At 39.3% G+C, this 24,995-nt stretch overlaps 1 protein-coding gene across 2 annotated transcripts in view; it reads right to left on the bottom strand.

Moving 5' to 3' along the window:
* The window catches only part of LOC122543748 (fibronectin type III domain-containing protein 4), a 210,159-nt gene that overhangs the window by 38,127 nt on the left and 147,037 nt on the right, over nucleotides 1–24,995 (bottom strand). For both annotated transcript variants that reach the window (XM_043682510.2, XM_043682517.2), the window contains one exon: nucleotides 10,837–10,920. In XM_043682510.2, coding sequence (XP_043538445.1) covers nucleotides 10,837–10,920 — 84 coding nt within the window. The remainder of the gene's footprint in view (nucleotides 1–10,836; nucleotides 10,921–24,995) is intronic.

Here is a 24,995-nt window from a genome sequence, read left to right as displayed (position 1 = left end):
GAGCTAAATATTATTTAAACAGAGAAAGACTGCACAGGGCTACAAGATGGGCGGCACGGTGGCACAGTGATTAGCACTGCTGCCTCACAGCGCCAGAGACCCGGGTTCAATTCCCGCCTCAGGCAACTGACTGTGTGGAGTTTGAACATTCTCCCCGTGTCTGCGTGGGTTTCCTCCGGGTGCTCCGGTTTCCTCCCACAGTCCAAAGATGTGCAGGTTAGGTGAATTGGCCATGCTAAATTGACCGTAGTGTTAGGTGAAGGGGCAAATGTAGGGGTATGGGACTGGGTGGGTTGCACTTCGGCAGGTCGGTGTGGACTTGTTGGGTCGAAGGGCCTGTTTCCACACTGTAGGTAATCTAATCTAATCTAATGGAGGAATTTGAAAATCTGGGTGCATAAATCACATAAATCGGGTAATAGGGAAAGCAAATAGAATATTGGCCTTTATTTCAAAGGGAACGTGCTATAAAAATAGGTAAGTCTTCCTAAAACTACGCAAGATGCTAGTTAGAATACACTAGGAATATTGTGAACTGTTTTGGTCCCTTAACAAAAGTGAAGAAATACTGATTTTGGATATGTCCAGACAAGGTTTATTAGGTTGACCCCAGGTATGAAGGAACTGTCTAAGGAGAAGGTTAGGCCTGTACTCATTTGGGTTTAGAAGAATAAGATGCAAGCTTATTGAAACATCAAAGATATTTAAGGAACTTGATTGGTCAGTTGTGGAAAGGTAGTTTCCCCTAGTGGGAGAGTTTAGCATGACATGGCATAAACTCAGAATGAGGGGTCAAGCCTTTAAGACAGATAAGGAGGGATCTTGCATCTCAGAGGCTAGTGCATATGAAATTCTTTACTGCAAAGTGTTGTAGAGACTGGTCATTAAGTATATTCAGGGCTGAACTAGGCAGATTTTTAATCAGTAATTGAATCGTGGCTTATAGCGAAAAGACAGGAAAGTAGCTTTAAGGTTTATCATTGAATCTCTATGGAGCAAACAGAGGCCATTCCAGAGTCATGTGTAAGGTTTAGGAAGCTAAAATTGGACAAGGTCCATTGGGCATGTAAAGAAACCAGGAAAGAACTCAAGCAGGGAATTAGGAGAGTAAGATGGGGCCATGAACTGACCTTAGCAAGCAGGGTTAAATAGATTTCCAACGCATTCTATAATACATTAAAAACAGCAGGATAACTAGGGAGAAGATAGGACCTCTCAAGATAAAAGATCTTGTGCTCAGAGGCAGAGCATGTGGGTGAGATTCTAAATGAGTACTTTGCATCAGTATTCACCCAGCAGAAGGATATGGAGGATGGTGAGATTTGTGTGGAGCATACTAATATATTAGGGCATTTTGAGATCAGGAAAGAAGTGGTGTTGGGTCTCTTGAAGAGCATTATGGTGGATAGGTCCCCAAGGCCTGATGGAATCTTCCCTAGGTTACTGAGAGAGGCAAGAGATGAGATTGTAGAGGCCTTGACCAAGATCTTTGTATCCTCTGGAAACAGCTTAACACCACAAAATGCCAATGGAGAGGTGCTGGAGGATTGGCGAGTAGCTAATACTATTCCTCTATACAAGAAGGAAAATAGGGATAATCCAAGTTATAGTTTTGATATAGGTTGGGAAGCTGTTGGAGAGAATTTTCAGCAATATGATTTACATGCATTTGGAAAAGCATGGCCTAATAAAGAGCTGAAAAATGTGTTGCTGGAAAAGCGCAGCAGGTCAGGCAGCATCAAAGGAGCAGGAGAATTGATATTTCAGGCATAAGCCCTTCTCCTGCTCCTTGGATGCTGCCTGACCTGCTGCGCTTTTCCAGCAACTCATTTTTCAGCTCTGATCTCCAGCATCTGCAGTCCTCACTTTCTCCTAATAAAGAGCTGTCAACATGCTTTGTTCCCAGGCAGGTCACATCTTACTAACTTGATTGAATTTTTCAAGGAGGTGACAAAGGTTATCAATGAGGGTAGAGCACTGGATGTTGTCTGCATAGGTTTTTGTAAGACTTTCAACAAGGTTCTTCATGGTAGGCTCATCCAGAAGATTAAGATGCTTGACCATGTGGATTCAGAATTGGCTTGCCCATAGAAGGCAATGGATAGTGGTGGAAGGTTGTTTTTCAGGCTGGGATTCAGTGACTAGTGGTGTTCCATAGGGATCTATACTGGGGCCTCTACTGTTTGTGATATATACATAAATGAATTGGATGAAAATGTGGATACGTGGGTTAGTAAGTTTGCAGATGGTACGAAGATTGGTAGAGATGTGGATAGTGTATAAGGTTGTCAAAGGATACATTGGGATACAGATCAGTTGCAGGTATGAGCAGAGAAATAGCAGATGGAGTTTAATCCAAACATAAAAAGTGTGAATTGCTGTACTTTAGGAGATCAAATGTTAAGAAAAAGTATACAGTTAATAGAATCATAGAGTCATAGAGATGTACAGCGCAGAAACAGACTCTTCAGTCCAACTCATGAATGCTGACCAGATATTCTAACCTAATCAAGTCGTATTTGCCAACACTTGGTCCATATCCCTCTAAACACTTCCTATTCATATGTCCATCCAGACACTTTTTAAATGTTCTAGGAGAAAGTGAGGACTGCAGATGCTGGAGATCAGAGCTGAAAATGTGTTGTTGGAAAAACGCAGCAGGTCAGGCAGCATCCAAGGAGCAGGAGAATCGACGTTTTGGGCATGAGCCCTTCTTCAGGATTCAAGTCCATTGCTCCCTGAAAGTGGCTATGCAGATAGATAAAATGCTAAAGAAGCCGTATGGCATGCTTGCTTTTATTGGTTGGGAAATTCAGTACAAGAGTCAAGATGTCATGTTGCAGCTCTTTATGGCTTTAGTTAGGCCACATTTAGAGTATTGCATTCAATTCTGGTTAGGCCACATTTAGAGTATTGCATTCAATTCTGGTTGCCACATTATAGGAAGGATGTGGAGGCTTTGGAGAGGGTGTAGAAGAGGTTTACCTGGATGCTGCCTGGATTAGCTGGTATGATCTATAAGGAGAGGCTAGAAAATCTTGGGCTGTTTGCTCTGGAACAATAGAGGCTGAAGGGTGACTTGATAGAAGTCTGTAATATGAGGTGCATAGATAAGGTTGACAGTCAGAATCTTTTTCCTGGAAATGCAATGTCTAAAACCAGGGGCATGCATTTAAGGTGAGAAGGAGAACATTCCAAGGACTTGTGAGGGGCACTTTTTTTACACAGAGGGGAATAGGAGTTTGGAACGTTTTGCTAGGGGTGATGGTGGAGGCAGATACAATAGGGCATTTAAAAGTCTTTTAGATCAGCACATGAATATGCAAGAAGTGGGGGGATATAGCCCAAGGGCAGACAGAAGGGATTAGTTTAATTTGACATCATGTTCTGCACAACATCATGGGCTGAAGGCCCCTCTCTTGTGTTGTACTCTTCTATGTTCTGTTTTCAGCCCATCAAGTCTGAGCCAGTCTTCTAAAGAGCATCCCACCCAGAACCACCCAATGCCCATACTCCGCATTTACCATGGCCAACCCACCCAGCCTGCACACCACTGGGCACTATGGGGAAATTTAACACAGGCAATGGACCTGACACGAACATCTTTAGACTGTGAGAGGTAACCAGAGCATCCAGAGGAAACCAATGCAGAAACGGAAACTCTACACAGTCACCTGAAGCTAGAATTGAATCCAGGTCCCCGGCACTGTGAGCAGCAGTGCTAATCACTGTGTCACCGTACTGCCCATTAGATTGGCCATGATCTCACTGAATGACAGAGCATACTAGATGAGTTGAAGTGTCTTGTTCTGCTTCTGTATTTTGTAGTGTTATTAGATGAAAGCAGCGAGGTCAGTACTAAACATAATTTGTACTTCAGCAGTGGATCACTTTTCTCATTTCTAGCAGTAAACAGCCTTTTCCATATATTTTGAGGTCTGAATTATTGCCAAGTTAACAGACAAATAATTTTCAAATATGTACAATGACAAGTGGTGTATCTGGAATTTTCCTGGAATTATCTGGAGAAATATGATTTTCTCCAATATTTTCTGCATTCACTGTTGATTGACCAACAAGAACATTGTTAAAATGTAGAGAATTTGGCTTCTGTCTTTGACTTTGTGTGTTCCAAAGAAACAGAGACAAATCCATCACTAGTTCTTTGAAGACAACTGTATTCTTACCACAAATGATCAAGACATTACAGCTTATCCTGCAGCCATTTCTGGAAACAATTGTTTAATCAGCATTGTGTAAAGATGCAGTGTGAGTTTGATAGCTAATAAGCTGATATCAATCAATTAGACAGCAGTGAGCGCCAATAATAGAAAATATTGTGTAAGATATTGATTCATTGTACATTTACATCATCAAATCAGAGCCATTTCAATTTTAGATCTATTAACTTAAGTCATCTCTAATGGGGAGCATTTTATTAGATAATCTTATGTTCAGATTGATCTTGCAGATGTGCTAAATAAGTCATGAAGTGAGAACAGATGAAATCTGCCTTTAGAGTAAGGTTTTCTGTTGAGAGCTCGAAGAATGAAAATATATGCACAGTTACTTGAAGAGATGATTACAAGACTATCAGAAAAAAAAATCATGTTTAATTGTGCTATATCATTGATGTCCTGTACCCTGTCAGCTGGTGTGATTTGAGTTGTCATTTGAAAATTTGAGAAGCACATTTTAAACAAAATGGATTTCAATACAAAGGATAGGTCAAAAGAAAAATTTGAAAGCTTAACTTGATGGTAATGCTTATTTAGCATTAAACAAACAAATAACCACTCATTCATAAGCCTTTTGTCTGCAAATATAGGAGAAATCACAAACATGAGTACTATCATTGAATTTAATTGCTGCCATTTAGTCATCAGTGCTGATTCCACTTATCCTTTGTGAAATATTCCATATCGTCCCACTCTTGTTGGTTCCTGCATGCAACCTCTTCTAAAAAGAATATGAACAGAACAAGGAGTAATCCAAGAATGATATTCCTCTCTGAACAACTAAAATAGAAATCAAACAAGAATGCATATTGTGAAAAAGGATTTGCTGACCTTTTCCCTTATTAAGACTAAATGTGAGGATGGGCATATTCGGTGTTGACTAAATCGCTGTTTCCATTGCTGAGAAAGCTCGTCATATTGCATAACAATCAACTTCTTAAGAGTGGACTGATGAGCTTCTCAACCTGTCACTGGCCTTGATATTGATGTCTTGGTTCTTAGAAGCTGGTGGTCAATTAGGCTTCTGGTTCTGAAGACTGCCTGCTGATGCCTACACTGAGGGGCTCCATGACTGCAAAGACAGCCTACTTTTATTGTTGCTCCCTGTGGGGTGATCAGGCAGGTTAGAATCAAGCACAGGAGCATGGCTTTAAGAGGCCAATCCTTTTCCCTCATTTGAACTTCTGAATGCTCCCCAGCTCAGGGCAAACGAAGGCCACTTAACCAGGCTACTAACCAGCTGAACTTATATGAATTTAATTATGATATTCATATTTTGATTAATTTTTCTTCAGCCAAAAATTAAATCATTCTGGTTATGACTTTATGAACAAAAGGGTCACCTATGATTTAAAAGTAATCCTTTGCTGTGGTGCATTTGCAACAATGGCCATTCAACTCTAGAGGTTCAGGCACAATGTAACATAATAAAAAACATTGCTTTACATAAGAGACGTCCTCCTAAAAATTGAGCAATAAAATACGCCACTGACATACTTTATGAACAGAATAGTATGTGACCAAAGCCATAACATTCTTGTAAATTATTAAGTCTACTTCTTTAGGATAAGATGGTTCTAGCATTATTTCTGGTTGAACATCCCAATCTGTGTATGCCATTGACCCCTGCTACAAAACTCCCTTGTATCATGTATTTTATTTGAATAACTTTAACATTCATTCTTTGCAGCAGGGGCTCACAGTTTTGAAATGTGGCCCTCTGAGATGATGTAGAGAAGCAGTTCATATCTTTTAATACTAGTTTGCAGTAAAGCCTCTCGGAGACATAATCTACACATACCCACATTTCCCTTTACAGCACTGCACAGCATATTATTAAATGGGAATAGGATGAATTTAACAGTTCAACCTGCTGAATTCCATTCAAATCACCACAGCCTGTGTCAAAGAATCCCCAAAACCAACAACTCTTGTCAATTACTTTGTCTCTGATTTATAAAATTATTACATAAACCTATTACCAGTATAAACATTTCAATTTTTGTACTGCACATTTATATCTAGGGATGAAATGAAACTATAGAAATAATGCACTGTACTATTAAATAACAAAGAATTGTTCCATGAAATGAAACAGTGCTTACAGTACACAGGTGAGAGTTCTTTCCACCATTGGAGAGGGACTTTTATAATTTATTTTACAAATTTATGGGCTAGAGATATTGTTGAATGATAATGATGCAAAGTTCCTCTATTACTATACTAAAAGCAACAGGAAACTTACTAATTTTAAATATGGTAGTGAGCCTGGGAGAATAACAAATAAAGGAATTCCACGTGAATGTGTTGTGTCATAGAGCCTCACATCAGTGGTAGGGAAATTACTCGAGAAGGTTCTTAGGGACAGGACTTATTCACATTTGGAAAAGAATGGACCTATTAGGGATAGTCAGCATGGGTTTATGTGGGGAAGGTCTTGTTCCACGTACTTGATTGAGTTTTTTGAGGAAGTGACAAAGATAGGGTAGGGCAGTGGATGTTGTCTACGTAGACTTCACTAAAACATTTGACAAAGTCCCTCATGGTAAACTAGTCCAGATGATTAAGTATGGGATTCACAGCAAGTTGGCAAATTGGATACAAAATTGGCTTGGTCAGAGGAGACAGGGGATAGCGCTTTTCTGACTGGAGGTCTTGGACCAGTGGCATTGCACAAGAATCAGTACTGGGACATCTATTGTTTGTTATATAAAACGTACATAATAATTTGGATGAAAATGTAGGTGGGGTGATTCATACATTTGTAGACCTGATGAAAATTCAGGTAATTCTGAGGAAGGGTCACTCAACCTGAAACATTAACTCCAGTTTCTCTCTGCGGATGCTGCCAGACCTTTCAGTAATTTTAGTTTTTGTTTGTGAAAATTGGGGGAGTTGTGGACAGCGAGGATGGTTATCAAGTGATACAGAAAGCTATGGATCAGTTGGAATGCTGACCAAAAAAACAGCAGATGCACTTTAACCTGGACAAGTGTAAGATGATGCATTTTGGGAAGTCAAATACAAGAGGAAAGCATTCAATTAATGGTAGGACCCTTTTGAGCATTGATCTACAGAAAAATCTTGGTGTGCAAGTCCATAGTTCCATGAAAGTGGCAAAGGTGGTAAAGGAGGCTACGGCATGTTTGCCTTTGCATTGAGTCTAATAGTTAACAAGTTATGTTGCAGCTGTGTAAGACATTTGTGAGGCCATATTTGGTGTATTGAGTGCAGTTCTGGATGCTAAGAAGGATGTGGAGGTTTTGGAAAAGATGCAAAAGAGATTTGCCTGAATATTAGCTATAAGGGGAGGTTGGGCAAACCTGGATTGTTTTCACTAGAGCATCAGAGGCAGAGGGATGACCTGATAGAAGTACACAAAATAATGAGATGCATAGATAGAATGGGTAGTCAAGAACCTTTTTCCCATGTTGGAAATTTCATAAATAAGATGGCATAGGTTTAAGGTGAGAGGGGAAATAATTAAGGTAGATTTGTGAAATAATTTTTTTACACCGAGGGTAGTAGGTGCCTGGTCTGACCTGCTAGAGTAGATGGTGGAAACAGATGCATCAGCAAAGTTTAACAGGCGTTTAGACAGACAAATGAACAGATAGAGAATAGTGCCATATTAGTTTAGAATGGCAACCCAGTTGGCACAGACATGGTCGGCCGAAGGGCCTGTTCCTTTGCTGTACGTTCTACATTATATGTTCAGATGACCCCTTAAAGTAAACTGTGAAGTGACTCTGACCTTAGTAACCAAGTGTTAGTACCATTGTAGGACATTGGAACCTGTAATGCACAGCTCAGTAGTCTTACCATCAGGTACAGTCTATCAATAAATATAAATCTCATCTGAGCTTATCTGGAGACGTGAATAACCCACTGGATGTTATTTCTCCTAGGTGCCAGGCCAAGCAAGGAGTAGGATTCTGCTGAAACAGTTTCTGAAACATGCAAATAACCTAAACCTAAAAATAACACATGTTCAGTCCATCTGTTCAGCTGTGCCTCCAGTGGCCAGTTACACCACCCACACAAAAATACCCTCCTGCATTTCCTTGGCAGCATTATGCTGACCCATTTATTGGACAAGTTAAATTATCTACATGATGACAGATTAAACCAAATTTTTTGTAATGAAAACTTAAAAGCAATGCTGGAGACTAAAAAAGTGACATAACTAGTTCTGCCATTGTATATGTTTTAAGGATAACATCAAATACTGTTTAGGGAGCGGTATTTATTCATGTAGCAATGTTTCAAGTAGTGTGACACAGATTTAGGTAGATTTCCTGAAGGCATGTATTACCACAGGTCTCTGAAGTGTTCCTCATTGATATCAGTGAAGAGGGACACATGGACCATGCAGGTATAGCCCCTTGCGGTGTTTGTCCCAGAGAACTGATGCAGTCTGCAAGTTGCCACACAAAGTAGTCCTATGCAAACACATTTTTCTTCCTTACTTACATGACTGAATACTGTGAGCTTTGCTTTAAAATACACATCTGTCTGCAGGTATCAGGCAGTAATAACTATAAACAGTGTCAGAAGTGGAAATATATTCCTGTGCATTTACGTTTTCCTTTTCATTTTTCTGCACAACTGAAAACATCAAACAATCAATTCACAAGTATTTGCTGTTTTCAAGTAAAGTTCTGCATTTCCTTATCTCAAACAACCATTCCCAACCACGTTTTCATTGTCATGAAAACTCAACATATATATTTCACTCTGCAAGGATTCTGAAAAAGAACTGAACCACTTAATATCCCTATAATATTTCTCAGAAAAGCTTGGAGTGATTTTTGAACCAGGCTTCTCCCTGTAATGTGCACTCATATGAATTCCTTTAGAATCTATTGCTTGACTTTAACTTGTTTCTAATGACAACTACAAATCAGGCTTTTGATGAGGCTCCTGCAAAGGCAGGCAAGGCCTACTTAACATTTAAAAACCACGCTTTGGTGATGAAGGAGAGACAGATCTGAGGCAAGAGGTGCTGTGCTGTTGGTAACTGTTTGAGATCAGCTCCTCATAGCTCAGGAAGAAAATGTCTTAGCAGTTTTCCTCACAAGGAAATTTTGACCTCCTCCATCTTTGATGTCCCCATTCCTTTCATTCTTAATGGTGGCCTCAATATTTTTATTTCCTACTTAACATCAACCAAAGCACAGAGTCTTCAGCCTCTACTGACTGCTGAAATCCATCCATCCATACAGCAGCGTGTTGCTCAAATGTGCTCCTGGCCACTAACATGGCATTCAATTTGATCAACAGCTAGGTGGATGACTGCAGCAGATTAAAAGAAAATTAGGTCCTCTCATTGTCAAGCTCTCTGGATTTCTCCAAATGAACACATTCTCTCCAGTACTGCTCCTGTTCAGCTTCAATGCAAAGAATCCTCTTTTTATGACACAAGCTAAAGGAATTGTATGTCTTCTCATTCATTGCTCTCATCAGTAATGATGAACTTTTAATTATGACTTTTTTCCAAACCTGTTCCTTATGTTAATATGGGTGTAGCCATTCTCTTACTGTAGTTAGTTGATCTTATTGTTGACAACAGATAATCATCATGCATTTAATCAGAATATCAAGAAAATTCTTAATTAAGCCATTAAAGAACTTGTGAAAATAACTTACTTAGGTGAATCCAAATCTCATCACTCTTCACAATGAAGTATCATGATTTCATTCTATGCAACCTAAACTACATGATACGGTAGTATGCTGGTGAGCTAGAACATTGTTGGGTGCACATTCTTCAAGTTATTACGTTCATTATTAAAATAAGGTTTTGCCAGTTAATGGTTCTACTGAGGATTTTTACTTGTGCTGCCGGCCATTATATAGAATAAGGAGAAAGTGAGGACTGCGGATGCTGGAGATCAGAACTGAAAAATGTGTTGATGGAAAAGCGCAGCAGGTCAGGCAGCATCAAAGGAGCAGGAGAATCGACCTTTCGGGCTGAAGAATGGCTTATGCCCGAAACCTCAATTCTCCTGCTCCTTTGATGCTGCCTGACCTGCTGTGCTTTTCCAGCAACACATTATATAGAATAAACTAGGACATCAAAGAACAGATGCATAATTAGGAATTACATTTCGAGAAGGTATAAAGTCCATGGAGTTTATCCACAGCAAAGAGAGCAGTGGAAGCAAGAAAGGATTGATTTGGCATTGTGCATTTCTAAAGGCTCTGCTGGTAAATGTAGGATCATCAGAAAAGCTATTTAAAAAGAAGGTGCTAATTGTTTGTTATATCACTACTAGTCTGTCCTTATCCACAATGGACTCTCTAGTTACCCATTAGCTTTTTGTAAAGTAGCTGTAGGTCAGAATTATCTGACTGGAGTGACTTTGATCACTTCACAATAATTCTTCCATGTTATTTTTGAACCAATTCATACAGTAGTTCTGAAATTACTGCTAAACCAAAAGATCAACAAACGTATCACTCCGAATGAAAGGGCAATGCCAACTCGAGTTGACAATCATTAATTTTGGCTTAAACAAATCAACAAAGGCATACTCTGCATGAATAACTAACTTAGTTAGCAGAAAAGCAACTGCCAGAAATAGGAGCCCCTTACCTGCCCACATGATCAGCACAGTCACAATAATGATCATCTCTCCTGTCTGCAATGGCAAGTTCATTTCCTGGACTGTGGGGTCATCTGCAGTCAAAAAATAACAAAATACTTAGGTAACAAATTCTAGTGACAATTACAGTGAGCAAGGCTAATGACTAATGGATTTCAACACAGTGAATAATTGAATCATTAGTAAGAAAGAACTTCCTTAGAAAATTCAATGCCACTTTTAAACTTTGAAGTCCCAATGATACATTGCCTGTGAGTTTTCATTCATATGCATCAATATGCAGGTCATCCAAGTATCCTTTTAGAGCTGGAAATAATTTATACACAGTAATTCACACTTTTTAGATAACCACTTCTAAAACTGCATCTTTAACTTATGATTCAATATTAGATTATATTTCCTACAGTATGGAAACAGGCTCTTTGGCCCAACAACTCCACACTGACCCTCTGAAGAGTAATCCACCCAGACCCATTCCCCTACCCTATATTTACCCCTAAATAATGCACCGAGTACTATGGGCAATTTAGCATGGCCAATTCACCTAACCTGTACATCTTTGGATTGTGGAAGGAAACTGGAGCACCCAGAAAAAACCCACACAGACACGGGTAAGAATGTGCAAACTCCACACAGTCAGTCACCCGAGGCAGGAATCGAACCCGGGTCCCTGGTGCTGTAGGGCAGCAGTACTAACCACTGAGCCACCATGCCACCCTATTAAAATCAAGTTCAAAACATTTTTTTATTCATTCATGGGCCAAGGATGTTGCTGGCTAGGCAGCATTTATTGCCCATCCCTAATTGCCCGGAGGGCAGTTAAGAGTCAACCACATTGATATGGGTCTGGTGTCACATGTAGGTCAGACCAGGTGAGAATAGCAGTCTTTCCAAAAGGGACATTTTCCCAACAATTGGCAATGGTCTCCTAGTCATCATTAGAATCTTAATTCCAGATTTTGTTTTGAATTCAAGTTCCGTTGTCTGCCATGACTTGGTCCCCAGAATATTACCTGGATCTCTGAATTAACAGTCCAGCGATAATACCACTAGGCTGTCACCTCTCCACATGTAAATGAGTCTTCTCTCTCAACTGCATTACTTCATCAAAAAAAGCTCCAATTTGAACTAGCTTGTGCAACCAAAATTGGTTGGAAACAATTGGTTATGCCTCAAACGTTTTGTTGGCCATGTCTACAAACCCACCTTTTTTATTCTAGAAACACTGCTGCTGAGAACGTTTGTTCCGTCCCTCATCAGTAATACTTTAAGTTTATCCCTTAATGATGAAGATCTGCCATAAATCCTACTTTTCAGTGATTAATTTATCAAAAAAAACTATGTTCAAAGTTCTAATAGTTTCGTTCTAGAATTCTTACATAATTAAAACAATATTTCATCATGTCTGACTTTGTCTTAGGATCTTCAGGTATTCCATTTTTAGATTAAAGGGTGTTGTTGTGTTTCTAAAGTCTCTGCTGGTAATTGTAGGATTATTAACTGAGCCATCTCAGGAAAAAAGGTGCTAGTTGTTAATTATATCCCTAATACAGCCTTATCCACAATGGTCATTTCTAGTTTTTTAGTGGCTGTAGGTCAGAATTAACCTGCAGCAGCTACTTTGATAACTTCACAGTAATTAATCCATGTTAGTTTTGAACCAAGCCATGTAGTAATTCTGCAGTTCCTGCTAAACCAAAACACTTCTCTGAATTTTCACTATGGAATCATTAAATGGCTTTTAACATTCAACAGCAACATTTAAATATTATCCTCTTGAGAATGTTCTCCTAAATACAACTTGCGTCAATTTGATTTATTCATCAATTTCTTGCATTGATTGTCAAATGGTAACTATATTCCAACATATGCCAAAGGTCAGACAAGATTATCAAGTAACTTAAATCTGATCTGTTCAAATTTAGTATACTAAGAAAACCATTAATCTGCCTACATTCCCTGTAACTTCCTGGAAGACAAAGAAAAAGAATAAAAGAAATTAACTTGCGGATGATTCAAGGAAAAATTCATCTCAGCAAAGATCCAGAGAACTATTTGAATCTATCACACCTAACCATGGCTAACTAGCCAATTTATTTTCTACAGCACAAACATCCTTTCTTTTCAGGAACTTTTAAAATTCTAACTTTTTAAAAATGGCTACAGTGGATCCAGAAATATTGTTTATTTGGGTATAGGGTGATGACTGTCAATAAAGTTTAGCATTTTGTAGCACTGAATTAACACTTTTATTAATAATAACCCTATTTATTATGGGGCTGAATTTTTATGGTGCTCTCCATAACTAGCAGAAGCTTGGAAATTCACTCATATGTAAACATGCACACTGGTATTATCGACCTTATGATTGTGACCAATCCAAAGCAAGGTTCCCACAAATAGTTGCAGTTCCAGACAGGATACTCGAAACCATCAAGCTCCTGGGTGAGGTTAGATGAAGTGGCTCCTCTTTATTTGATTTAACCCCTGATTGGTCACAACAAGGTTGATTAAAAAAGTATACCTTCTCTTGTGGATACTTTACTTCCAAATTAAATGAACTTATGCTTTTAAAAAAGCCAATTTAAGATAAAAGCTTTAGAAATGCACAGGCCACTTGCTGTGTCATTGGTGAAGAGAGTAGATAGAGTGTGACACTGGAAAAAGCACAGCATGTCAGGCAGCATCTGAGGATCTGGAGAATTGGCGCTTTGGGCTGGACTCTTCATCAGGACTGGGGAGGGGGAAGGGAGCTGAGAAATAAATGGGGGAGGGAGGTGGCGCTGAGGGAAAGGTATGTGGGATAGTGATAGGTGGTTTCGGTGAGGAGAGGATAGTAAATGTTATAACCATTATACTGGATAAAACTGAAAGTTTTGATGATGGTAGTTTTATCCTGCCTTCTTTTGGCAGTGACTGACTGGTGACATTCAGAGTGAGAGAGATTTTTTTCCCTTTCTTTACTTTTGCAGGAGTGTTTAATGGCTGTTCTCAAAGTTGTGACCTTCATGGTTACGAAGTCCATGTACTAGTCATTAAGTTACTAACACACAGAGACCAGAATTTAAGTTCACTTTTAGACCCTGCTTTCTAAATTTCATTGTAAAGAGAAAAGACATGCATATCAGTAGGAAATGGTATCCTGGTGAGAGGGATGTTGGGAAGTCAGCCTCTCATTATCTCCTCCCAGTTAATCTTAATCTTTTCCTAACTGTACAGGTTCTAGAACTCCCCTCTTGGCAGCCAGTGAATTTATATCCATGATCATCTTTTTGTTATCACTCATTTTAAAAAAACAAAAACATGCTGGAATTAAAAGTTCAGTGATACTATTGTTGATCCAGGGTTATGATCCATGATCATGACACTATCCTTCAATAACTTATTTAACTAGAATGGATCCTCTCTGTATTTTTCATTTCTAAACTACAATCACATTCAGTTAAAAATGCATTTCTCTAAAGTAAGTAGACCTAACATGCAGCTGGTCTCCAAGTTATGAGTATTTAGAATTGATCTATGTGATCTTCCAACTTTGGGCCTACCCTCAAACTTGTTTTCATTTTACCTTGAGGGGTAATTTGAGATGAGGGGTAATCTAAACTTTTCACAAACTTCCAAAGTATGATCATTATAATATCTTGGAAAATAAAAGTTTTTTTTGCTGTTTTATAATATGTCCATTTGCATTTTAGTCTTGTTGAATTCTGTAAACTTACATTTGATGCAGCTCATGCAAATCACTGGCAGTGAATTGATGGAGCCTATTCTTTAGTTCATCAGTTCCTAGTACATGTGCTTCCTTTTGTACCAGCAGGTCGTCTTTCTTCTCCCCTGAATTCTCTCTTGTCAATTCACACTCATTAGGTGCCTAGATAATTCAATAATTAATTCAACTTGTTGCTCTGGAATTTTGGACTCCTTAGAGCTCTTAGCTAAGAATTTCACCTTGCTGTTAATACAGGATTACTTTTAATATTATTAGTTATGAATCAACCTATGAGAAAGAAATTACATCATTTTCGACCTCTTATCCATTCAAGGCAGTTTTCTCCCAAGCTTAGGCACTGTTCCTGACGTTTTGTCTGCAATACCCTTTGTAAGAGTCGCTATTCACATAAATCCTCAACAATGACAGTCAGTCGATTATTTAATTGTGTGGGTTTCCCAGCTTTACTTGATCTTGTTCACAACCAACATCCAAAAATGTACACATCCAATTAGACTGGATTGTGATTGAAAGTTGTGATGTTTGCTGATTTTCCATACCAAAATATAGACCATGCAGGATCATCATGCACCCCTCCATCCTCACTAGTTGCAAACAGTGAATCAAAATTTGAACCTTTCTGCCTACGTGGCCACATACTTGATGGATGAATTTAGTATTTGACTGTAAAAGATTCATTGAAAAATTATTTCTGATGATTTCACACCATAAACATGGATCTGTGGTTACATTCAAAACAGCCTATATACAGGAAATACTCCCCTTGAGAAGACCATAATAAGTGCTTATAGTTATGGGAGGTTATTTGATGGAGGTAAAATCTCTGTCAACTTCTTTTGATTTTCAAAACTATATTTTTCCATTTCATAATAACAGAAAAAGTGAAAAGTGGTTTCACTTTACATAAATTAATTTATTATCACAAACAAAAGAAACTGTCTCATAAGCTGAATTTCTAGACTAGAAAAATAATATTGTGCAGAATACTCATTTGTAAAGCATAGAAATCTGAGCAGTGATAAATGGAAATAAACTTAGCAAAGCTGGAACTGCACAATGGATTGGTCAGCAATAGAAAATAGATTAATGTTTGTAGCTTGGATACAAGATTGCATCCAAACCATTAACTGAAGGAAATCATAGCTGAATGGTGAAAGTTTTGAGAGTTTTCAGTTTGGGTGTGTTCCAGATGCATTTGATAATAATCAGGAGCTGGAATACTGACTGAGTTTGCCTTAGGGGAACTGACAACATTAAGCACTCCTGTTGCACCACTGACTGAAATTAGCTAATTCATTATAGATGAGACTTGTTCCTTCACTTACTGAACTTCTTAGCTCAGCTAATGCTGGTGTTAAACACTTGGGATGCAAAATTTTGCATACAGTATTTAGAAAGAAATAATGTTTAAACATCCAGAGTAATGTTCTGCAATAGAACTGATTTGCTTTTGACCAACATCTTTGCAAAATTATTTTGTTAGTCAGTTTTTAGCACAGGATAACACACACTGGTGGACATTTCTAATTAACCATATCAATGTAGACAATCCTGATGATGTAGATATAGACAATTTCCTGTGAAGAACTGAGGAGATTTGTTTCCTGACATTCAGTCATGGCATTCAATCTTATACTCCAGGAATACCCAGTTCTATTTTCTTCTCTGCTGTAACATTAATGATTTGATAAAATTAGTTTCAGCTGGTGGCCCCTGACTTTGATTAATTGTCCCAAACTTCTACTTAAAATTGACACTTTTTCTGGACGTGAACTGTATTTGGTTGACACTAGTAGAATTGTCCAGGAAGAAAAATAAATTACACAGACCCTGAGCTAAATAAGGCTGCAGACATCTCTAAGAAGGCTATTTGATTATGTTTCAAAATGTAACTAATTGTGATTTCTTTATGAGACAAACTTCGAGAAAAACAGGTCAATACAAATTTTGCACAATATTGCATTAAAATATGCCTGACTCTCCAATATAATTATATCCATGACACATCAAACCATTGGGTGAAATGCAGTTTAAAAAGTTCTGAAATGGGATGGGAACATTAGACAAAGCAAGGAAGATTTGTTAAAAGGAAGATTTGCATTTATAAGGCTTTTCATAACCTCAAGAGGCCTCCCAAGTGCTTTAGAGACAATTATCTACTTTTGAAATGTGGTCAGTTTCATAATGTAAGAAATTAGATGGTTAATTAGATCATCACAAGCTCCCACAAACAAAGTAATAATAACAACATAATTAAGGATAAATATTGGCCAGGACACCAGGGATAACTCTCCTTTGAAATAGTGTTGTGGATCTACCTAATAGTGTACATGAGGCCTTGGCTTAATGTGGCATCTAAAAATCATCACGTCTGACAGTATAGCACTTCTGCAGTGTTACAGTGGGGTGTCAGCCTAGAATTTAGGGCACTCATTATTACACAGTTCCTCAGTATGACAATGGGGTGTCATGTTTGAATTTAGTGCACTAATTCTGATGTGGCACTTGAATCCACAACCTTTTAACTCTGAAGCAAGAATGCCAACTAAACTAAACCTGATATCAACAATCCACACTAAAAACATTCCACTTTTGAGGAGAATAAAAAAAAGACTCCCCCTGCCAGCCACCTCCTGACACATTGTCACACCAATGTGCGTTTGGAAGTTTAATTTACGTTCTCAATTTTTCAAACTTTTCTTTCCCAAATCTTTGTTGTTGGCCTCCTTTGCTTTTTATCATTTATTACCAGGTTGAGTCCTGGGATGAAGGTTTTGATTTACAGAATGGCTAAACAGGTTAGGCCATTGTTCATTAGAGTTTAGAAGAATGATCTAATTAAAATACACATGATTTTGAGGGAGCTTGACAAGGTAGATGTTGAAAAAAATGTTTCCACTAGTGAGGGAATCTTGAACAAAGGGACATACTTACAGAATAAGGGGACAGTAATTTAAAACTGGCATGTGAAGGAATTTCTTCTCCCAGGGGTCATGGATGTGTGGAATTCCCTCCCCCTGAGAGCTGTGGAAACTAGATCTTTGGAAGCATTTAAAGAGAATGTCAATAGATTTTCAAAAATCTATCAGGGTATTGATGACTATGCTGAGATGGCATGAAAGAAGATTTGAGGCCTGGCATAGATTAGTTATAATCTTGTTTATTGGCAGAGCAGGCTTGAGAGGCTGATTAATATACTCCTGTTCCTATTTCTTCTGTTATTTTCTGATCTATGTATGTAATTTTTAATAGTACTCAGCGAAATCAGTAGACAATTCATGGTCTGAGCCAGTAGACCTTCCCTCATGATTTAAACCAATACACAAGCAGAAAAGTGTAAGAGTATAACATAAAATGTGTAACACTCAGTGCACCACGGTCCTAACTGTGTTGGGGCTTCAAGTTATTCATCTTAGAAAATTATTCACTGTGGCAGCCTGATCTGGAAGTAGTCTGTAATCAATTCAAGGCTTTACCTCATGGTGTTGCTTGATGTTTTGAATCTGTGCTTGTATTGCCAATATTTATATTCCAACTGAATAGTGTAAATCCTTATATTGTCTGTGAAGTAAATGTGTAAACAGTCTTGGCACTGTTATTATGTCGCATGAAAGAAGTGTTTAGTGGTAGCTAGTATTATGTATTGCCATGCAATAGTCTTATGTTGTGAATGATGTGGCATATCTTTGGTTCGACCACTGTCCTTGAATTTGTTTTACACAAATGCACTGCGCAGGAGACAGAATGGTTCAGGAAATAATCACAGTGCAGTCATCCTAAGGTCTTATTCATGTGTTCTTTAGTGATTAGCTAAGGTTGCATTCAGTGCAACTTGAAAGCATTATAAAGTTTCATTTATAGCCAGTATGCGCATCACTCATGGGTTAACAGGGTGAAAAGGTAGAAAGCGATATTCTTGAAAAATAAGTAACTAGCTAATGAAATGCAAACTTACATTTGTGTAAAAGTAAGCCATTGATATATACTTCTCAGAAAACAGAAATACAATCAAGTTGGCTGACCTTCATGAAAATCCTAACATGAAGAATACTTCAGATAGCAAACCTTGCTTGTATAAGCATGTAAGAACTTATCACCCTTTCTGAATTTGAAAAGCATTTAATAGTTTACAGGCAATGAAGCATTCAACAAAATGTCTCCTGGTTCTGAGACTCTCTCTTCCATGTTGCTGGTCCAGTGAAAGTTTATACCTTGTAACTTATCAAGCTATCAAACATGGTTATCATAGTTATATAGCAGACAATACTTGGAATAGGAAGTAGCTGCAGCTCATCATTGCTGGGACAATCTAGGATTTCTGCCACTGTGCGTTAGTTCAAATGCTGCAGGCCACAAAAAGTCCTTTACAGCACACACAGTGGGAGAGAAATGATCAGCTCCTGAAAGCATATGTGTGGAATGGATAATATTTCATTGGAAATAGAAATTCACATTTGTAAATGCATTGCTATTTTACATCGGCATTTGCCTGATTGACTGTCATTGCAATTGCATCTACAATAATGAAACCACACAGGCTACCCATCCTTCGTGCCATACCATCTTAGAACCCTGTCTAAGTGAGTGCTACTCATTCTGAGATGCTCGGCATAACACAGCATCTTGTCATTGCTCAAAGTGAGAAAATCATGTTAGAAAGCCTTCAACAGTTTGGAAATGTTAACTTTAATTGAACGACAGGAAAAACAAAGTACAAACAAAGCAAAACAAGCTGCACGATGGGAATAGACAGGAGATATTTGCCTTTCAAGCAAAAATAAACGTATAGTCAATGAATGATCACTTCAAACAATTCAGATCTATTGAAAGTAGATGTAAAATCAGTTCTTTCTGGCTTGGTGCCCACAACACCGCAACACTCTATCATAGTGAAGGCAATGCTACTCCTGCTCAATATCCATCCACATCTTTCTCTTAAGAAAACTGCTGCTCTCCCAGGCACCATCATAGCTCCTCTTTGACTGCTCCAGCTGTACAGAGCACAGCATTGTCTCCACGACACTGCAAAGTCTTCCCCCAGACTGCTCCAATTACCTGAACTTCATCTTCATGTACACTGTTCCATGCTGGCTCTGGCAGAAGAATGGGCTGCATTGTATATGTGCTCAGCATTAGACAGGGGTTTGCATAATGAAGTCATTGCTCTTGGTCGCAGAGGGCAACCCACCGCTCCCAGTAATCTTTTTTGTAAGGCGTACAGCCTATGAAACGAAGTAGAAACCTGACAGTTCTCAAGGAAGTAGGCACCTTAGCAGCTACTAGGATATTTGGCTCAGACTTCTAAGATTGGTACCGATTATCACAGGTGAACTCTGCATTGATAAAATGGAACCCTTTTGTATTAATGAAGTTTGTGTTATGATATGGCACTCACAATATAATATGTATATAGTCTCTAGCCATATATCTACAGAAACCACAGAAACCCACTGCCCAGGCTGAAGCATAGACCTCTTCACAGAGAAACAACATGAATTGATGTAGTTTGTATGAGTTGAGGAGAAAGTGAGGACTGCAGATGCTGGAGATCAGAGCTGAAAATGTGTTGCTGGAAAAGCTCAGCAGGTCAGGCAGCATCCAAGGAACAGGAGAATCGACGTTAAGGGCATAAGCCCTTCTTTAGGAAGGAGGCGAGTGTGCCCTGCAGGCTAAGATAAAAGGTAGGGAGGAGGGACTTGGGGGAGGGGCGTTGGAAATGCGATAGGTGGAAGGAGGTCAAGGTGAGGGTGATAGGCCGGAGTGGGGTGGGGGCTGAGAGGTCAGGAAGAAGATTGCAGGTTAGGAAGGCGGTGCTGAGTTTGAGGGATTTGACTGAGACAAGGTGGGGGGAGGGGAAATGAGGAAACTGGAGAAATCTGAGTTCATCCCTTGTGATTGGAGGATTCCTACACGGAAGATGAGGCGCTTTTCCTCCAACCATCGTGTTGCTATGGTCTGGCGATGGAGGAGTCCAAGGACCTGCATGTTCTTGGTGGAGAAGGAGGGGGAGTTGAAGTGTTGAGCCAATAATAGCCTTGGCACATTTGTGGGTTGAGGATGAAAAGATCCCACATAGGTCTTCAGTTGATTTTTTTTGGAAGCAGCCACTTGCATGAAAAATTAACTCAGTTGTTACCTTAATGGCCACCTGGATAGAATGACCTGGGTGATACACATGTCGTAGAATCATACAGCATGGAAACAGACCCTTCAGTTCAACTAGTCCACACCGACCATGTTCCCAAACTAAACTATCTCACTTACCCACTTTTGGCCCATATCCCCCCAAACTTTCAGGGGAGGCAATTGCCTATTATTGCTGGGCTGTTAATATAGTGATCCAGGTAATGTTCTGGGGATTTGGGTTCATATCCAGCACAGAAGATGATGGAATTTGGATTCAATTAATATTTGAAATCAAGGGTCTAATGATGACCATGATTCCATTGGTGGTTGTCAGGAAAAACAACCCATCTGATTCACTAATGTCCTTTAGGGAGGAAACCTACCATCCTTACCTAGTCAGCTTACATGTTACTCCAGACCGACCGCAATGTGTTGAATCTTAACTGTCATTTGGGTAATTAAGGATGTGCAATAAATGTTGGCCTAGCAAGAGATGCCCACACCGGTGAATGAACTAAAAAAGAACCTTTCCTTTTCATGTTCTCATCCAAATGTCTTTTAAATTTTGTAACTGTATCTGTATCCAACATTTCCTCTGGCAGTTCATTCCACACAGGAACCGCACTGTGTAAAACAGTTGCCCCTCATATCCTTTTAAAATCTTCCTCCTCTCACCTAAAAATATGCTCCCTAGTTTTGAACACTCTCACTCTCGGGAAAAGACCCCTGCTATTCACTTTATCCAAGCCCCTCAAGACTTTATAAATCTCGAAAAGGACATCCCTCAACCTCCTGAATTCCATTGAAAATAGTCCCAGCCAATCCAGCCTCTCCTAATAATTCAAACCCTCTACTCCTGGCAAATCTTTTCTCCTCTCCAATTTAATAACTTCCTTCCTATATCAAGGTGGCCAGAACTGCACACAGTACTCCAGAAGAGACTTCACCAACATCCTGGATAACCGCAAATGATGTCCCAACTCCAATACTCAGGATCTAAGCAGTGAAGGCAAGCATGCCTCTCTCTAGTTCTGCGATGATATTCTGGGACATACTCAGTATGCAGCAGCATAGCACCTTGCTCGGTTGGATGAAATGGCATCCAGTGCCCTTGCACCCTGAGGGGACCTTCAACTGCAACCTCCTCATATGGAAACTGTTTGCTGGAGGTTGCTATTGGATCTGAGTCTGCTGGTGCATTTGTTACTCATCAATGTTTTTGCAGATGGAGCAGCCACAGTGATGATCACCCCTGCTGTGACTTGTTTCATTGGCCACTGTTCCAATGAACCTTTGTAATGTCACAAACAAAATAGTTCTTTATTAACACAGAAATGACATTTCAGCATTACCTTCACTACAGTTGACATGCAGGACACCGAAAAGGAAGGACATGGACCTTTGATATAATGAACCTCATTTTGATGCACACACCATAAGCCATGTTGTGCAAGTAAATTTAGAGATGTAATTGTGATAAAATTAATGACATTTTGTTCCGAAGTTCCACCTCACATCACCCAAAACAGCTTTACATATAACACATGTTGTCAAATACTTCTAGCTCAGGGTGGCAGAACTTAGTTCTGCGTCTTTGTGCACTTTAAAAGGCCTTGGTTAAAAACAAACATATGTTTAAAGGTTAAAGCTGAAAATGAAAACACTTAAATAATGGATGATCCTCTTTGGACCTCTTAGCAGAACCAACAAAGACGGGAAGAATGGTAATTAGACTACTTACAGTGTGGAAACAGGCCTTTCGGCCCAACAAGTCCACACCGACCCGCTGAAGCGCAACCCACCTAGACCCATTCCCCCACATTTACCCCTTCACCTAACACTACAGGCAATTTAACTTGGCCAATTCACCTAACCTGCACATTTTTGGACTGTGGGAGGAAACCGGAGCAACCGGAGGAAACCCACGCAGACACGGGGAGAATGTGCAAACTCCACACAGAGAGTTGCCTGAGGCGGGAACTGAACCCGGGTCTCTGACGCTGTGAGGCAGCAGTGCTAACCACTGTGCCACCGTGCCGCCCACTGAATTACATACAGTAGAGATGTAGATTAGTCATGTTGGTCACAAAACCAAAGGATAATGAAGATAAAAGATAATTTATTTACATGTTTGATTGGAATATTCCAAAGCATGCCACACTGTCATAGCAGTGTACCGTGGAAGTTAGAGTATTATTTTAGTTAATTTATTTGGACAAAAGCACCGTTGTGCTACTGAGACTTTATAAAGCTCTGGTTAGGCCCCATTTGGAGTACTGTGTCCAGTTTTGTTCCCCACACCTCAGGAAGGACATACTGGTACTGGAGCGTGTCCAGCGGAGATTCACACAGATGATCCCTGGAATGGTAGGTCTAACATACGAGGAACGGCTGAGGATCCTGGGATTGTATTCATTGGAGTTTAGAAGATTAAGGGGAGATCTAATAGAAACTTACAAGATAATACATGGCTTGGAAAGAGTGGACGCTAGGAAATTGTTTCCGTTAGGTGAGGAGACTAGGACCTGTGGACACAGCCTTAGAATTAGAGGGTGTAAATTCAGAACAGAAATGCAGAGACATTTCTTCAGCCAGAGAGTAGTGGGCCTGTGGAATTCATTGCCGCGGAGTGCAGTGGAGGCCGGGACACTTAATGTCTTCAAGGCAGAGATTGATAAATTCTTGATGTCACAAGGAATTAAGGGCTACGGGGAGAATGCGGGTAAGTGGAGTTGAAATGCCCATCAGCCATGATTGAATGGCGGAGTGGACTCGATGGGCCGAATGGCTTTACTTCCACTCCTATGTCTTATGGTCTTATGGTCTTATGATATTTCTCCCAGAAAGCAGTTGCAGACTTGATATTTTATACTTTGCAGCTTCCCTGGAGATGAAATCGGCAAAGAAACAGAAAAGTTCCTTAGCTTAAAACTAGAAGAAGAATATAGTAACTCTTCTGGTGAAAAGCAGATCGTCTGATGGCAGAGAGCAGTCAGCTTAAAGAGTTTACTTGGAAAGCCTGCAAATCAGATTGTCCAATGACTTATTAAAATAGCAAATTAGACATGATTTTGGAATTCTACTCAATTCTTTAGTGATCCAACTTTTGCTTCAATGGGAGAAGGCAGCAAACCTGCACCCTGCACTCCTGGAATAGTTGATTGAAATGCAGGGCTAAGCAGCTCCCTCTAGACTATCATAACTTTTTTTGTAGTCAGACCGACTTCTCAAGAAATCTTGCTCTGAGGCCACTCAGCGAACTTGTGAGCCTGAGATTCTGGAACCTTTCAAAATATGACTTCAAAGGCCTTACCTATGTCTATCTGTCAACACATGTCCTTATCCACCTTCCCATCAACCTTTATATCTTCTATCCTAATCCATCCTCCTGGACACAACCTCAATGGTTCCTCATACACTCTATGGAAGCCCATGCCGGTCCCTTCATTCCCAAAGACCCCATGTCCTTCATGCCAACTCATAGCAATTCTATGCCAATTCATTCAGCATACACTCTGCACAGATCATGGTGTGTAAGGGAAAGCTTTACAAAAGTGCCAGTTTAACTTGCAATAACTAAAATAAACAGCTGCTAATGCAGCTTTTTAAAATACAATTAATAGGTATTACTGGAATAAATTTCAAACACTTGACATCTCTTTGTCTTGTTTCAATGAAGTTTGAGCAACGGCAAAATAAATCTCAGAAAAAATAATGTCAATCAAGCAATCTTTCGTCATCTGCATCTGCTCAACAAACTAATGGAAGTCTGAACTCTCAGTCAAGCATGTCTATTAAGACAAAGTCAAAGAAGAAGTCACAGAAAACCCAGGCAGGTAATTTAACCAGCCTACCTGCGCACTCAGGAACTCCTATGGCTTTCTCCAATCTGCATCCAGATATGCCCAACTCCATATAAATGGTCCCTGGCTACTCCAAGTACTTTCTCCTTAGATGGCCACATTGAACTGGGAATTTTTCAGCACTTGCTATTCATCTCTAACTTGAAAATCCAACAATAGAGCATCAAGTTAGTTGTATTGGTTTACTTGAATTTTTAAAATATATTCAATAAAGTTTATTGTTTGTTTAAAAGATTAGATTTTGTTGTGTTTTTCTAAAGTTAATTAATGATGTTCAAATTTGTCTTTATATGTGAATGATCCCTAATGGGATTGTCATAGATGGCGAGTAGGGGTGGTAAGAATCTGTAATGTCATAATCAAGGTGGTGGAAGGCTGAGCAACAAATAAGAGATATGAAGAAATACAAACATGAAGATATCATAAAATA

The sequence above is a fragment of the Chiloscyllium plagiosum genome, unplaced genomic scaffold (assembly GCF_037043375.1).
Source record: "Chiloscyllium plagiosum isolate Xiang-an unplaced genomic scaffold, Cpla_swu_hap1 HiC_scaffold_3, whole genome shotgun sequence".
Classification (NCBI taxonomy): Eukaryota; Metazoa; Chordata; class Chondrichthyes; order Orectolobiformes; family Hemiscylliidae; genus Chiloscyllium; species Chiloscyllium plagiosum.
This window is presented reverse-complemented; position numbering and strand designations above follow the sequence as displayed.